Raw genomic sequence first — 17,381 nt, 5'->3', positions numbered from 1 at the left:
TTTGGAAAACGGGCCTGAGGCTTGTGGGGGGGGAGATGAAGGCGGGGCGGGCCAAGAGTCCATGGTCTAAGCATCCCATTCTGAGATGGTCAATGGCTCCGAGCAGGTGGCTGAGAAGGATTTGGATGACGGCCAGCTGCAGCAGGCCAGCCCAAGGCTTCCAGTGGAGAAGGCATGTAGCTGAAGCCAGTCAGCGAGGAGGGAGGAAGAGGAGAGGAGGAGGAGGAGGGAGGAGAAGAAGAAGAAGGAGGAGGAGGAGCAGGAGGAGGAGGAAGAGGAGGAGGAGGAGAAGAAGGAGGAGGAGGAGGAGGAGAAGAAGGAGGAGGAGGAGGAGGAGGAAGAAAGGAAAGAAGGGAGGAAAAGATTGAAGCAAAGAGGAAGAGAAGGAAGAAAAAATGGAGAAGAGGAGGAGAAGGAGAATAAGAAAAGGAAGAGGAGGAAAGGAAGGAAAGAAGGAAAAGATTGAGATAGAGGAAGAGAAGGCAAATGGAGAAGAGGAAGATAAGAAAAAAGAGGAGGTGGAGGGAGGGAAGGAAAGAAAAGGGAGAAGAAGAGAAGGAACAAAAATGGAGAAGAAGAAAAAAGGGGAAGGAAGGGGAGGAAAAGGAGGAGGAGGAGGAGGAAGAAGAAGAAGAAGAAGAAGAAGAAGAAGAAGAAGAAGAAGAAGAAGAAGAAGAAGAAGAAGAAGAAGAAGAAGAAGAAGAAGAAGAAGAAGAAGAAGGGAAAGGAGGAGGAGGAGGAAGAGGAAGAAGAAGAAGAAGAAGAAGAAGAAGAAGAAGAAGAAGAAGAAGAAGAAGAAGAAGAAGAAGAAGAAGAAGAAGAAGAAGAAGAAGGAAAGGAGGAGGAGGAGAAGAGGAAGAAGAAGAGGGAGAAGGAGGAGGAGGAGAAGAAGAAAAAGAAGAAAGAAGAAGAAGAAGAAGAAGGAAAGGAGGAGGAGGAGAAGAAGAAAGAAGAAGAAGAAGAAGAAGAAGAAGGGAAAGGAGGAGGAGGAGAAGAGGAAGAAGGAGGAAGGAGAAGAAGGAGAAGAAGAAGAAGAAGAAGAAGAAGAACTGCCTTCTGTACCTGATCCAAGAACAGGTAGGGCAGAGAAAAGGCAGGAGCAAAGGAGATCAGCCAGACTACTTGGGAGGAATGCAGCCTTGCACCTCTTGACGGGCTGCACCAGAAGCTGCCAATTGAGCACAGCAAACGGAGGGAGGCAGAATTGGTCGTAAACCAGGGCAAAACGCACTTAACAACTTTCTCGCTCAGCAGTGCAAATTTGGGGCTCAGCCGGGGTCTGAAATAGCCCAGGGCTTCCATCCTGAGCAGGGGGTTGGACTAGAAGACCTCCAGGGTCCCTTCCAACACCGTTACTCTGTTGAGTCAAGGGCTACTTCTATTTGTTCTGGAAACCCAGCTGTGATTGATTGGATTCCGGTCGGTTCTCAGCAGGGAGTAAACTCTGAATGTCAGGAACACGGAGTCCCAACCGCTTCGTTTGATTTCACAGCCTTTCGGGCAAGGAAGAAAATGCCGGCATTAATTCCCAAAAAACAGCCATTCGATTCCAGAGTCTGAATTGAATTAAATTGGGGTTTGTTTGTTTTTTTTCTGAACCGCTGTGAAAGTCCAAATTGGATTTGGGGCGATTCACACAGATGGAGAGAGACACACACACGCACACACACGAGCGCATAAAACATTTTGGGGCTTCTTCTGATACCAATCAGAATTTTTCCAAGTCTTTGTGGGAGTAAATATGGTTTCATAATGCATAAAGTTTCTGTTCCATTAGCAGATTTTAAGGTTAAGGCACCAGGGATAGGAAGTCCCACCTTTGACATAGCCCGCTGGGTGACTGTAAGTTCTAGTTTCACTTAGAACTCACCTAGTCCCTGGGAGTTCTAGTCCTGCCTTAAGTATGAACGCCAGCTGGGTGACTTTGGGCCAATCGCCAGGAGACTGGGAGTTCTAGTACTGTCTTAAGTATGACGCCAGCTGGGTGACTTTGGGCCAATCGCCAGGAGACTGGGAGTTCTAGTCCTACCTTAAGTATGAACACCAGCTGGGTGACTTTGGGCCAATCGCCAGGAGACTGGGAGTTCTAGTCCTACCTTAAGTATGAACGCCAGCTGGGTGACTTTGGGCCAATCGCCAGGAGACTGGGAGTTCTAGTCCTACCTTAAGTATGAACACCAGCTGGGTGACTTTGGGCCAATCGCCAGGAGACTGGGAGTTCGAGTACTGCCTTAAGTATGAACGCTAGCTGGGTGACTCTGGGCCAATCGCCAGGAGACTGGGAGTTCGAGTACTGCCTTAAGTATGAATGCTAGCTGGGTGGCTTTGGGCCAATGGCCAGGAGTCCGGGAGTTCTAGTCCTGCCTTAAGTATGAATGCTAGCTGGGTGACTTTGGGCCAATCGCCAGGAGTCTGGGAGTTCTAGTCCTGCCTTAAAGCATGAAAGCCAGCTGGGTGACTTTGGGCCAATGGCCAGGAGACTGGGAGTTCTAGTCCTGCCTTAAGTATGAATGCTAGCTGGGTGACTTTGGGCCAATCGCCAGGAGTCTGGGAGTTCTAGTCCTGCCTTAAAGTATGAAAGCCAGCTGGGTGACTTTGGGCCAATCGCCAGGAGTCTGGGAGTTCTAGTCCTGCCTTAAGTATGAATGCTAGCTGGGTGACTTTGGGCCAATCGCCAGGAGTCTGGGAGTTCTAGTCCTGCCTTAAAGCATGAAAGCCAGCTGGGTGACTTTGGGCCAATCGCCAGGAGACTGGGAGTTCTAGTCCTACCTTAAGTATGAACACCAGCTGGGTGACTTTGGGCCAATCGCCAGGAGACTGGGAGTTCGAGTACTGCCTTAAGTATGAACGCTAGCTGGGTGACTCTGGGCCAATCGCCAGGAGACTGGGAGTTCGAGTACTGCCTTAAGTATGAATGCTAGCTGGGTGGCTTTGGGCCAATGGCCAGGAGTCCGGGAGTTCTAGTCCTGCCTTAAGTATGAATGCTAGCTGGGTGACTTTGGGCCAATCGCCAGGAGTCTGGGAGTTCTAGTCCTGCCTTAAAGCATGAAAGCCAGCTGGGTGACTTTGGGCCAATGGCCAGGAGACTGGGAGTTCTAGTCCTGCCTTAAGTATGAATGCTAGCTGGGTGACTTTGGGCCAATCGCCAGGAGTCTGGGAGTTCTAGTCCTGCCTTAAAGTATGAAAGCCAGCTGGGTGACTTTGGGCCAATCGCCAGGAGTCTGGGAGTTCTAGTCCTGCCTTAAGTATGAATGCTAGCTGGGTGACTTTGGGCCAATCGCCAGGAGTCTGGGAGTTCTAGTCCTGCCTTAAAGCATGAAAGCCAGCTGGGTGACTTTGGGCCAATCGCCAGGAGTCTGGGAGTTCTAGTACTGCCTTAAGTATGAACGCTAGCTGGGTGACTTTGGGCCAATCGCCAGGAGACTGGGAGTTCTAGTACTGCCTTAAGGCATGAAAGCCAGCTAGGTGACTTTGGGCCAATCGCCAGGAGTCTGGGAGTTCTAGTCCTGCCTTAAGTATGAATGCTAGCTGGGTGACTTTGGGCCAATCGCCAGGAGTCTGGGAGTTCTAGTCCTGCCTTAAAGCATGAAAGCCAGCTGGGTGACTTTGGGCCAATCGCCAGGAGACTGGGAGTTCTAGCCCTGCCTTAGCCATGAAAACCGGTTGGATGATTGGGCAAGTCCCTCTTTCGCTCAGCCCTCCCCAAGAACGACCCCACCTTCAGCAGAGAGGTCTTCTCCACCCCACCCCACCCCACCGTGCTGCTCAACTGTCCAGCGTTCCCATCCCGGGGTTTACCTGCGCCATCACGTCGTGCGACCAGATGTCCGAGGCCAAAGTGACATGTCCTTTGCTCTCTGCTTCCGAGGGTCTCAGCAACGTCGGGCCGAAAACGGTGGCCAGATTGTGTAGGGACATTTTGTTGACGGGCTCCTTCTCGGCCACCCTGCGGCAACGAGACAGTTTGAGAAGCCCGTGAGAATCTGGCGCCAACCGGGCCGATCTCAGCCTTCCTCCCAGCCAAGCCCAGGTGGAAAGGAATTAAGTTCTCACCTTTTCCCAACCGTCCTCCTCCCCTTCCTGCTATTCCTTTTCTTTTTGGGGTGGGTATATGTTTTCTTTTTACTCATAAACATTTTGAATACAATGCATATCATTTAGGACAGTGGTCACCAATCGGTGATCCGCAAGAAAATGTTGGTGGTCTGCAGAGAAATGTCCCCGCACAAAAGCAATTAATCTAGGTTGCGCGGGAACACAAGGCTGCACCACCCATTTGGCCCGCGGGAACACAAGGCTTGCATCGCTTGCATTGTGTACAACATGAGGTAGTGAGGGGAGGGGGAAAGGGCGGGGGGGGGAACTTGCCCCATTCGCCCCACACGCCTGGCCCGACCACCGGGCTACTTCTGTCTGCTTCTTTCTTCTTCTGCTTTTGGCTGCACGCAAGGAAAGCAGCCAAAGTCTTTCTTTCTCTCCCCCAAACTCTGCCAGAAATGAGTCTTGGGGACCCTGCAAGGCCTCCTTCTCCAAGAGGTTGCGTTGGTGCGACAAGTCTCACAAAGACTTATTTCTGGTGAAGTTTGGGGGAGAGAAAGAAAGACTTCTGCGGCTTCTGCTGCTTTCCTTGCACGAAGCCAAAAGTCTCTCCCTCTCCCTCTGAGAACAGAGCTGGAGACGGTATCTTGTGATCCCAAATAAAGAACGATCGATCGGTAAGAAGGCGGGGTGGGGATTTTCATGCAGACTTTTGGGGGATTTTCCCAGGGTCTCTGGACCATGGGATTTAAAATGATGAGTTTGGTGGTCCCTGAGGTGCAAAACCAAGACAAATTCCTTGTGTGTCCAAACACACTTGGCCAATAAAGGAATTCTAATTCTAATTACGAAAAAGCAAAAGAAAAATAAACAGAAGTAACAACCCACATACTTCTCAGTATATTCTAATTAGTATATACAATAATAATAGCATAACAAAATAATTTTTAATAGATTTCTCTTTGTATTAGCTTATTTATAATTCTGTTAATTATATCGACCTGTTTATAATGATCAACCCTCTTTGTATTCCATTCAAACATAACAGTAATCTTTCTTTGCCTAGTTTCTCCTTTTTATTTCTAACCACTCATAAAATCTGTTCCATGTTAAGTAATAAATACTCTGTGTCTTCTTTGTCCTTTATTTTTAACGTCAAACTATCCATCTCTGCACCATCTAATATTTTCCGAATTACGTCCTCATCTGATAAGAGTGTTCTCATTTTTCCAACATGGTGCAAAATACAATCCTTGCAGCTGTCAATACGTGCAAAATTAAATATACAGTCTCTTTATCATAGCCCGCTGGCTTTATACCCAACAAAAATACTTCTGGTTTTAGATCTATACGTAGCTGAATCGTTTTTTCCAACCATGTATGTCTTTTCCTGCTGTTCCTCCCCCCTTCCTCCCCCCAAAATGATACAACTTCAGTTGGGATCCTTCTAAAGGTAACTCTCGAGTTACGACCACAATCCAATCCAGACTTCCCATTGCTAAGTGGTGAAGGGACTTTTGTCCCCCATTTTAAGCCCTTGCTCGGCCAGAGAGTTGTTAAGTGAATCGCTGCAGTGGCTTCCCCGTGGACTTTGCTGGTTAGAAGGCCCCAAAAAGGGGACCCTTCCAGAACCCCGTCATAAATACGGGTCAGTTTTAAATGCATCACCACGGGGAGGGTGCAAAAGTTGTAAGTGTGAAAAACTTGTTATAACTCATTTTTTTCAGCGCTGTTGTAACGTCGAACAGTTGGTAAATGAATGATCGTCAGTCAAGGACTATCTGCAGGCCAGGATGTCCAGTCTTGAAAACTCTTAAGATCTTTGGGGTTTGACTCCCAGAATTCCCCAGCCATGTTAAAACATGGGGGGCTAGGGTATTCTGGGTGTGGAAGCCCACCCCTCTTAAAGCATCCTGGCTGGGGGATTCTGGGAGTGGAAGCCCACCCCTCTTAAAGCATCCTGGCTGGGGGGTTCTGGGAGTGGAAGTCCTCCCCTCTTAAAGCATCCTGGCTGGGGGATTCTGGGAGTGGAAGCCCACCCCTCTTAAAGCATCCTGGCTGGGGGGTTCTGGGAGTGGAAGTCCTCCCCTCTTAAAGCATCCTGGCTGGGGGATTCTGGGAGCGGAAGCCCACCCCTCTTAAAGCAGGCTGGCTGGGGTATTCTGGGAGTGGAAGCCCACCCTCTTAAAGCATCCTGGCTGGGGATTCTGGGAGTGGAAGCCCACCCCTCTTAAAGCATCCTGGCTGGGGGTTCTGGGAGTGGAAGTCCTCCTCTTAAAGCATCCTGGCTGGGGATTCTGGGAGTGGAAGCCCACCCCTCTTAAAGCAGGCTGGCTGGGGTATTCTGGGAGTGGAAGCCCACCCTCTTAAAGCATCCTGGCTGGGGGATTCTGGGAGTGGAAGCCCACCCCTCTTAAAGCATCCTGGCTGGGGGTTCTGGGAGTGGAAGTCCTCCCTCTTAAAGCATCCTGGCTGGGGGATTCTGGGAGCGGAAGTCCACCCCTCTTAAAGCATCCTGGCTGGGGGATTCTGGGAGTGGAAGTCCTCCTCTTAAAGCATCCTGGCTGGGGATTCTGGGAGTGGAAGTCCACCCCTCTTAAAGCATCCTGGCTGGGGGATTCTGGGAGTGGAAGTCCACCCCTCTTAAAGCATCCTGGCTGGGGGATTCTGGGAGTGGAAGTCCTCCTCTTAAAGCATCCTGGCTGGGGGTTCTGGGATTGGAAGTCCTCCCCTCTTAAAGCATCCTGGCTGGGGGATTCTGGGAGCGGAAGCCCACCCCTCTTAAAGCATCCTGGCTGGGGGTTCTGGGATTGGAAGTCCTCCTCTTAAAGCATCCTGGCTGGGGGTTCTGGGATTGGAAGTCCTCCCTCTTAAAGCATCCTGGCTGGGGGATTCTGGGAGCGGAAGCCCACCCTCTTAAAGCATCCTGGCTGGGGGTTCTGGGAGTGGAAGTCCTCCCTCTTAAAGCATCCTGGCTGGGGGTTCTGGGATTGGAAGTCCTCCCTCTTAAAGCATCCTGGCTGGGGATTCTGGGAGCGGAAGTCCTCCCCTCTTAAAGCATCCTGGCTGGGGATTCTGGGAGTGGAAGTCCTCCCCTCTTAAAGCATCCTGGCTGGGGATTCTGGGAGTGGAAGTCCTCCCTCTTAAAGCATCCTGGCTGCGGGATTCTGGGAGCGGAAGTCCTCCTCTTAAAGCATCCTGGCTGGGGATTCTGGGAGCGGAAGTCCTCCCTCTTAAAGCATCCTGGCTGGGGGATTCTGGGAGTGGAAGTCCTCCCTCTTAAAGCATCCTGGCTGCGGGATTCTGGGAGCGGAAGTCCTCCCCTCTTAAAGCATCCTGGCTGGGGGATTCTGGGAGTGGAAGTCCTCCCCTCTTAAAGCCTTCTGGCTGGGGGATTCTGGGAGTGGAAGTCCACAAGCCTTAAAGATCCCAAGGTTGAATGAACACCTGTTCTCTGCCATTGCAAATTCATCCTTTGTAATTGCCATCTTCTTTTCCTCTTGCCCAAATTCAGGGCTTTGGAGATCTCCTACCCCTTCCTTCACTGGCACCCCAACACACACACACACACAGACACACACACACACACATCACAGCCAGCCCGTCCTGGAAACCAGGGAGCAAATCTATCCACATCGAGAGACAGTGGTGTGCAACCTCTGTCTTCTCTCCATACTGACAAGCTGAATGCCCTTTAGACCTGCCCTGCCCTGCCCTGCCACACAGACGTGCAAACGGCGCATGTCCCCAGTCCTGAGTGAGGGACCCCCGTGGATTCCCTTGCAAGCCACATTAATTCTCCATATCCCCACCCCAATTTTCCAGCCGGTTGCAGTTCCTCATTCCATGCCGGGTTAAAACTCACCAGAGGGAGGCGAGTGTGCAATGCCAGTCCTCAATTCCAAAATTCCCCACGGTGTGTTTCTGGAGCCAGCTGGGCCCGGCACCAAACCGCAGCTTGTAAAGCGGTACGTTGTGTCCTTAGCAGGAGATTCCAGGTGCAAGCGAGGACAGGGGAAATCTGGCAGACTCCCCCCCCCCCCTCCCGAACATTAAATTGGGGAAGGGAGTTGGATCTCTCAGCCTTAGTGCCCCCATTATTATTATTATTATTGTTGTTGTTGTTATTATTATTTTAAAAAGCAGCATTGAACAGAGTCCAACCCCCCCCCTTCCCAAAAATACAATTTCTTTGCAAAGACAGGTAAATTCTTTTGGTCAAATGTCCTGCAATTTTTTTTCTCATAAAGTTTTTTTATTTTATATTTATCTATATATATCTAATCTCTATCTCCATCTCTATCTATCTATCTATTTATCTTCTATCTATCATCTATCATCTCTATCTATCTATCTATCTATCTATCTATCATCTCTATCTATCATCTATCTATCATCTATCTATCTATCTTCTATCTATCTATCTATCTATCTATCTATCTATCTATCTATATCATCTCTATATATCTCTATCTATCTATCTATCTATCTATCTCTATATCTATCTCTATCTATCTATCATCTCTATATCTATCTATCTATCTATCTATCTATCTATCTATCTATCTATCTATCTTCTATCTATCTATCTATCTATCTATCTATCTATCTATCTATCTATCTATCTATCTACCTGCGAAATGCCACTCACACATCATCACAAAATCTCCAGAACCGTAAAACCTACAAACTTGAAAATTGGCCTGTAGGTTCCTCTTGGTTTCCAGGTGCTTGCTAAGGAAGGATTTTTTGAAATGACCATCGGAGCATTAAAATTTCCTATATTATTATTATTATTATTATTATTATTATTATTATTATTATTATTATTATTATTATTAACAACACGCTCTGATGCTAAGGAGTTCTACTCCCCCTCCCCACCTGGAAAGAAATCTCTTTCAAATGCAAAACACAAGCAGAGGAGTTGAGTTTCAGTTTCACAGCACCAAGCAGCTTTAGTGCAGAACAGTTGAGCTAAGCCACGCCCAGGCTCCTTGCTGTCTTCTTGCTCACACAGCAAATACTCTTTCAGTTTACAAACAGCCGTCAACTCTCTCTCACACTGACAGGATGCTAGCCAGATAAATACCAATGGATAACAGATAATCAGAGTTGGAAGGGACCTTATAGGTCATCTAGTCCAACCCCCCACGCTGGTAGGCAGAGGCAGAAATTTTATCCCCTTATTTTCCTCCCAAAAAACTAAGCCGGACCACATAGCTTCGTAGCGAAGCACAGGTATCGAGCTAGTTAGATATGAAAATTCCATTTTTAGTTTGTTGTCTGGATACAAAAAGGTTTAGAAAATAACCATCAAAGTGTTTACATTAATATTCTTACATTAATATTCATTCTATCATAACAATCATAATAATACTGATACTTGCTTATCCATTTGAGCAAGCCTCCCCTTTCTACCCCATTGTTTCTTTTCTTACATTTTCCATGTTTTTAACTTCTGTTTTTGTCAGCGAACCATTTATAAAATAAACCCCAAGTCAGAAAGTACTCAGGTTCTTCCTTTTCCTTCATTGTAAGTGTCAATCTATCCATTCCTGCACATTTCTAATATTTTTTTTAATCACATTTTCGTCTGTTAAGGATTTCTCCTCTTTTCCACTGTTGTGCAAATGCCCTGAAATTTTTGATGGGGGATGCAGTTTAGGAGTTGCCCCTTTTAATGAAAATAATAATAATAATAATAATGATTGCCTGGATGAAACATTTCAGATACAAACATACAACTAGAGGATTGGGAAAACTTTGGACGAAAAATTATAAATTAACAGTGGCAGCCCTGTACAAAGAAAAAATCTCTACAAAATGTTCCATTGTTGGCCTCTAACACCAGCGCGATCAAAATCTACCCAAGTCTGAACCCGATATGTTGGAAATGTAAAAAGACAGCAGGCACCTTCTTTCATATGTGGTGGTTGTGCTCTAAAGCAAAGAAATTTTAGAACAAAATAAGGATTTGCCTGCAAGAAATAACTGGGGGGAAAAATAGAACTTAAGCATGAAATGTTCTCATTAGAGATGACTACAAGAAAGAAATTGAGTATATAATAATACACATATTGACAGCAGCTAGGATAACGTATGCTCAAAACTGGAAATCAGAGAGTAGTCCCACAGATAATATGTTAATTAAAAAAAATATGGATTGTTTGGAAATGAATAAACTTACAACGGAATTGCAGGAGAAGGAAGAAAAAAAAAATACTACGTGGTCTGGGAGAAATGGTATGTTTGGTTAGATAACAGGAACAAAAGATAATGCAAAATGTAAATGTAATTGATGTACATATGTATGTGTGTGTGTGTGTGTATTAAATGAATATGGAGAAGTCAATGCCACAACGCACTGCAAATGTTGTAAATTGATTTGTTTTTAAAACTAAAACTTTAATAAAATTTATTTTAAAAAATAATAATAATTCTGCATTCCTGTAAATGCAAAATATTAAGGGTGATGTCCCCAGGCTAAAAGGGAATTCTGCCCCCCACCGCCCTCATTCCTCTGCCTTTGGAAATATTCTTTTACCATTTTTATTTTTAAAAAAGCGTTCTTACTTTTATTTACGGCTCTATTTTTGTGATGTCGGTCCAAGCGTGTTAGATTTTACCCTGGCTGTTTCCAGATGTGCTTTTTTTTCATGTTTTCAGTGAAATTGGTCCTCCTACAATGGTTCATTTAGTGACCAAAATCATAAAGGCACTGAGAAAAGCGACTTATGACCATTTTTTTCACACTTATGACCGTTGCAGCATCAACTGACTCCTATTTATGATCGTTGCAGTGTCCCAGGATCGCCTTTTCATATGACCTTCTGGCAAGCAAAGTCAGTGGGGAAGCCGGATTCACTTAACAACCGTGCGACTCACTTAACAACCAAAATGATTTGCTTAACCACGGTGGCCAGAAAGGTCGTAAAATGACCCCCTTTGGTGACCTTCGGGACAAGCAAAAGTCAACATGGGAAGCCAGATTCATTTAACAACCGTGGGCCTCATTTAACAACTGAAATGATTCGCTTAACAACGGTGGCCAGTAAGGTCGTAAGATGGGGCAAACCCCCCCCTAATAACCAATGTCTCACTTAGCAAAGGAAATGTGGGTCTCCGTGGGGGTCGTTAAGTCAAGGAACTCCCCCCCCCCTCGTTAATTCACCGGGAAGCTTTGAAGCGGGAACAAGGGGTGGAAAACGGGAACGTGCCAGAGACACCAATGAAAAGAAAAACAAAACAAAAAACCACAAAAGAAGGGAAAACTCACCTTTTTAAGTGTTCTAGGAGGAAGAGGAAGGTGATGAGATTGGGGTCAGGGAGGGAGCGTAGAAGGTGCAGCATGCAATTCTCCTTGGCTGTGGGATCCGAGAGTGCTATAAAGAAGAAAATATATATATATATATATATAAAACAGGTGGAAATGAGAAAGGAAACAGGTAGGTGGTCTGGCAATTGGGCCCCCCACCCACCACGATATGGATTTAATTTAGAGGTCTCCAAACTTGGCCCCTTGAAGACTGGTGGACTTCAACTCCCAGAATTCCCCAGCCAGCTGTTGCTGAATCGGGAGTCCACCAGTCTCCAAGGGGCCAAGTTTGGGGAGCTCTGACTTCATTGTACAGAGCAACTTGCAGTCCCAGAAGCCGGAAACTCCGTTCATCGGCCTTTATACGGGTACTTTTCAACGTAGAACCATTCGTTTAAGGACGGTTCAGAGTTATAACCACACTTGGGGTGGGGTGGGGGAATATGATTGACGGCCATTTTTCACACGACCGTTGCAACCTTGGTGGTGGGTCATGTGATCAAAATTCAGACCCTTGGGGCGCTCAATCCATCAGTCATTCTGAATAGAGCCGGAAGGGAGATTCGAGGTCTTCTAGTCCATCCCTCGGCTTAAGCAGGAGACCCTAGACCATTCCAGACAATTGCCTGTCCAGTCTCTTCTTAAAAACCTCCAGTGTTGGAGCACCCACAACTTCTGGCGGCAAGCTGTTCCACTGGTTAATTGTCCTCACTGTCAGGAAATTATTCTATTCTATTCTATTCTATTCTATTCTATTCTATTCTATTCTATTCTATTCTATCCTTATTTCTATTCTATTCTATCCTTATTTCTATTCTATTCTTATTTCTATTCCAGTCTATTCTTTATTCTATTCTATTCTATTCTATCATTTTCAATCCCACCCTATCCTATCGTTATTTCTATTCTATTCTAACCTTATTTCTATTCTATTCTATTCTTATTTCTATTTGAGGCTATTCTTAATTCAATTCAATTCCATTCTATTCTACATTATTCTATGCTATTTTCTATCCTATTCTATCTTAGCATTTTCTATCCCATCTTATCCTATCCTTATTTCTATTCTATTCTAACCTTATTTCTATTCTATTCTATTCTAACTTCTATTCTTATTTCTATTCCATTCTATTCTTAATTCTGTTCTATTCTATATTATTCTTATGCTATTTTCTATCTTATCATTTTCTATCCCATCTTATCCTATCATTATTTTTATTCTATTCTATTCTTATTTCTATTCTATCCTTATTTCTATTCTATCCATATTTCTATTCTATCCTATGCTTATTTCTATTCTATTATTTCTATTCTAGTCTATTCTTAATTCTATTCTATATTATTCTATTGCATTTTCTATCCTCGTCTCTATCCTTTCATTTTCCATCCCATCCCATCCTATCCGAATTCTTATTCTTTATTCTCTCCTACCCTACCCTACTCCGCTCTACATTACACGATATTCTTATTTGTTTTGTTCTGAGTGTCTCAATTTATCATTCCTTGTCTGGAGCAAACCCACAAACTGGTTTCATTCTGGAAACCTTCCAAGGGTGCAAATTTGCCAAATCCGCACCAGATGCTGGATGGGAGGGAGGAGGGAGCAAGGGGCCAGCCAGCCAATCAGGAAGCGGGATGGGAAACCAGATGTCCAGCAGATGTTGTTGATTTAAAACAAGCCAGCACGTTTTAGAGTAAACAAGTGCAACAGCACGGAAGAAATCCCTTATTTTACAGTTAGTCCTCGACCACCATGGAGCCCAAAACCTCGGCTGCTAAGTGAGACATTGGTTAAGCAAGTTTTGCCCCATTTTTACGACCTTTCTAGCCACGGTTCGTTAAGTGAATCCCTGCAGTTGTTAAGCCAGTCACACGGTCGTTAAGCAAATCCCTTGACTTTGCTTTCGGAAGGTCGCAAAAGGGGATTGTGTAACTCCAGCACGATCGTCATAAAGACGAGTTGGTGGCCAAGCAGCTAAATTAGGATCCCGTGCCGCCATGGTCGTTAAGTGGGAAAAACGGTCATAACTCACTTTTTTCGGTGCCGTTGTAACTTGGAATGAACCGTTTTAAGTCAAGGAATGTCTCTACTAATGCAAACTTTCCCCAAAATGAAATTGGTTATGCTTTGGTTTAGAGCAAGGGGTCCCCAAACTTGGCAACTTTAAGACTGGTGGACTTGGGTGACTGGACCAAGCACCAGGAGACTGAGAATTCTAGTCCTACCTTAGTCAGAAAAGCTAATTTGGGCCAATCACCAGGAGACAGTGAGTTCTAGTCCCGCCTTAGGCATGAAAGCCAATTGGGTGACTTTGGGCCAATCACCAGGAGACTGAGAATTCTAGTCCTACCTTAGTCAGAAAAGCTAATTTGGGCCAATCACCAGGAGACAGTGAGTTCTAGTCCCGCCTTAGGCATGAAAGCCAATTGGGTGACTTTGGGCCAATCACCAGGAGACTGAGAATTCTAGTCCTACCTTAGTCAGAAAAGCTAATTTGGGCCAATCACCAGGAGACAGTGAGTTCTAGTCCCGCCTTAGGCATGAAAGCCAATTGGGTGACTTTGGGCCAATCACCAGGAGACTGTGAGTTCTAGTCCCGCCTTAGGCATGAAAGCCAATTGGGTGACTTTGGGCCAATCACCAGGAGACAGTGAGTTCTAGTCCCGCCTTTCGTCAGGAAAGCTAATTGGGTGACTTTGGGCCAATCACCAGGAGACTGAGAGTTCTAGTCCCGCCTTAGTCAGGAAAGCTAATTGGGTGACTTTGGGCCAATCACCAGGGGACAGTGAGTTCTAGTCCTGCCTTAGTCAGGAAAGCTAATTGGGTGACTTTGGACCAAACACCAGGAGATGGCGAGTTCTAGTCCCACCTTAGTCAGGAAAGCTAATTGGGTGACTTCGGCCAATCACCAGAAGCCTGAGAGTTCTAGTCCGCCTTAGTCATGAGAGCCAGCTGGGTGACTTTGGGCCAATCACCAGGAGACTGGGAGTTCTAGTCCCGCCTTAGCCCCAAAATCCAGCTGGGTGACTTTGGGCCAATCACCAGGAGACTGAGAGTTCTAGTCCCGCCTTAGTCAGGAAAGCTAATTGGGTGATTTGGGGCCAATCACCAGAAGCCTGAGAGTTCTAGTCCCGCCTTAGTCATGAGAGCCAGCTGGGTGACTTTGGGCCAATCACCAGGAGACTGAGAGTTCTAGTCCTGCCTTCGTCAGGAAAGCTAATTGGGTGACTTGGGGCCAATCACCAGGAGACTGAGAGTTCTAGTCCCGCCTTAGCCATGATAGCCATCTTAGATGACTTTGGGCCAATCCCCAGGCGAACCAGTCATAAAAATGTTACCATTCGGCCTAATCAGTACGAAAAAAAACAACTGCTACCAGTCCAGTCAAACTGGCATTTCTTTTCTTTCACCCTCCCTCCCGATGATCAGCTGTTCCCACAATCAGCTGTGCTGGGATCCCCATTGCTGACTTACCGCCTCGCCTGGGAGGCTTCCCAGAGGCCCAGGAGACCCCCCAAAAATGGAGCGTGGTGGGGGAGGGTGCTGCAAAAAATGCCACGCCCACCCCCTCCCATGGCCACGCCCACAGAACCAGTAGTAAAAATATTTGCATCCTCCCCGCCCCCCCCGCCCCTGCCCCCCCGAAATTCAGGTGCAGGGAAGTCCTTACCGATGCCTTGCATAAAAGTTGGATAGAGCCGGTCTGTCAAGAGGGGCTCCGGCAGTTCGCGGAAGTACAGCTTCAGGGTCCCCGCGATGGCGTTGATATCCATGTCGCTCAGCATCACCAGGATGTCTTTGCTGTCTAGGGTTCAAATCAAGCCTGGGTTTGGAGCAGCTGTCTCTCAAGGGGGGGGCAACTTGAAGTTGGACAGACCTCCACTCCCAGAATTCCCCAGCCAGCATGCTTTATGGTGAACTGACTTCAACTCCCAGAATTCCCCATGATTTCAGAGGGGTGGACTTCAACTCCCAGAATTCCCCATGATTTCAGAGGGGTGGACTTCAACTCCCAGAATTTCCCCTGATTTCAGAGGGGTGGACTTCAATTCCCAGAATTCCTTGTGATTTAAGAGGGGTGGACTTCAACTCCCAGAATTCCCCATGAATTCAGAAGGGTGGACTTCTACTCCCAGAATTCCATGCCTTTAATGGGAGTGTATTTTAGCTCCCGGCATTCCCCAGCCAGACACCAAGCGTCTAAAAGCTGGCTGAGGAATTCTGGACGTTGAAGTCTATGCATCTTAAAATCCCTGTGGTAGAAAAACACTGGTTTAAACCTCCATCTTTAGAGGCAGCCTATCTCAACATTTCAGCCACAAACACCATGTGAGCTTGAAGAGCTGCTGGCTGAATTGAAAACCTCCCACTTGGGGAGGGTGGGGGGCAACGCTCGAATATGAGCAGGCCATGCACCGTCATTTGCACACTTCCCAAGATAGATGGAAGGAAGGGAGGAAGGAAAAAAGAGGAAGAGAAAAGGAGACAGGAAGGAAGGAAGGAAAAAAGGAAGAGAGAAGGAGAAAGGAAGGAAGGAAAAAGGAGGAAGAGAGAAGGAGAAAGAAGGAAAAAAGGAAGAGAGGAGAGGGGAAGGAAGGAAAAAAGGAAGAGAGAAGGAGAGATAACAGATAATCGGAGTTGGAAGGGAACTTGGAGGTCATCTAGTCCAACGCCCTGCCCAAGCAGGAGACCCTACACCATATCTGACCGATGGAGTCTTGAAAGCCTCCAGGGATGAAGCTCCCACAACTTCCGAAGGCAACTTCTGTTCCATGGATTGATGGTTCTCACAGTCCGAAAGTTTCTCCTTATTTCCAGGTTGAATCTCTCCTGGGTCAGTTTCCATCCATGATTCCTTATCTGGCCTTCAGGGGCTTTGGAGAATAGCTTGACCCCCTTCCTCCCTGTGGCAGCTCCTCAAACACTGAAGGAAGCCCCTCAAATATTGAAGAGAGAGGAAGGAAGAAAAAGGAGGAAGGGAAAATAAGAAGGAAGGAAGGAAGGAAGGAAGGAAGGAAGGAAGGAAGGAAGGAAGGAAGGAAGGAAGGAAGGGGAAAAGGGAGGAGGGAAAGTGAGAAGGAAGAGGAGATAGTGAGAAGAAAAGAAGGAAGGAAGGAAGGAAGGAAGGAAGGAAGGAAGGAAGGAAGGAAGGAAGGAAGGAAGGAAGGAAGGAAGGAAGGAGAGAAAGTGGGAAGGAAGGAAGGAAGAAAGGTAGGAAGGAAGGAAGGAAGGAGGGAGGGGAGAAAGTGGGAAGGAAAAAAGGAAGGAAGGAAGAAAGGAAGGAAGGAAAATAAGAAAAATGGGAGGAGAGAAGGAAGGGAGGAGAAGGATGGGGAGAGGAAAAGGAAAGAAGGAAGGATGAGAAAGAAGGAAAATGGGAGGAAGGAAGGAAGGAAGGATAGGGGGAGGAGAAAGGAAAGGAAAGGGAGGTAGGGAGAGAGGGAGAAGGAGGGATGAGAAAAAAGGGAAAAGGGAGGAGAGGAGAGGAAGGAAGGAAGGAAGGAAGGAAGGAAGGAAGGAAGGGGAGAAAGTGGGAAGGAAGGAAGGAAGGAAGGAAGGAAGGAAGGGAGAAAGTGGGAAGGAAGGAAGGAAGGAAGGAAGGAAGGAAGGAAGGAAGGAAGGAAGGAAGGAAGGAAGGAAGGAAGGAAGGAAGGAAGGAAGGAAGGAAAACTCACTGGAATCAAAGGCGGCTTTCAAGGCCTGGATGTCCGTGGCCACCCCTGAGATCCGATAGATGCCGACCTCGTCAATGCCCCGTTTCTCTACCTCCTCCACACACTGGCGCACAACGTAGGGGATCTTGGAGCGCTCACGCCTGCGGGAGAAAAGACAGCACGGCGGGTCAGAGAGGAATTCTGAAGGTGCCCTAGCAACTTTGAGCTATGTGGACTTCAACTCCCAGAATTCCCCAGTTGTGTTATTTTTAGAAATAATTCATGGTGGTAGATCTCCTTCCTCCTACAATGCCAACCCTGTAAAGTGTGGTGGGCTGAGAAAGGCTGGCCCAAAGTCATCCAGTTGGCT

The 17,381-nt window shown here is 46.8% G+C and overlaps 1 protein-coding gene across 3 annotated transcripts in view; it reads right to left on the bottom strand.

Moving 5' to 3' along the window:
- Positions 1-17,381, bottom strand: part of ABR (ABR activator of RhoGEF and GTPase) — a 146,019-nt gene that overhangs the window by 7,264 nt on the left and 121,374 nt on the right. For all 3 annotated transcript variants that reach the window (XM_087924469.1, XM_087924473.1, XM_087924479.1), the window contains 4 exons: positions 17,033-17,172; positions 15,028-15,162; positions 11,318-11,423; positions 3,799-3,946 (listed from right to left, as the gene is read on the bottom strand). In XM_087924469.1, the coding sequence (XP_087780595.1) occupies positions 3,799-3,946; positions 11,318-11,423; positions 15,028-15,162; positions 17,033-17,172 (529 nt within the window). The remainder of the gene's footprint in view (positions 1-3,798; positions 3,947-11,317; positions 11,424-15,027; positions 15,163-17,032; positions 17,173-17,381) is intronic.

Source organism: Pseudonaja textilis, chromosome 1 (genome assembly GCF_049901715.1).
Source record: "Pseudonaja textilis isolate UNSWEBS1 chromosome 1, rPseTex1.2, whole genome shotgun sequence".
NCBI classification, from domain to species: Eukaryota; Metazoa; Chordata; class Lepidosauria; order Squamata; family Elapidae; genus Pseudonaja; species Pseudonaja textilis.
The sequence above is the reverse complement of the archived record's forward strand: the minus strand, read 5'-3'. Positions and strand labels throughout refer to the sequence as shown.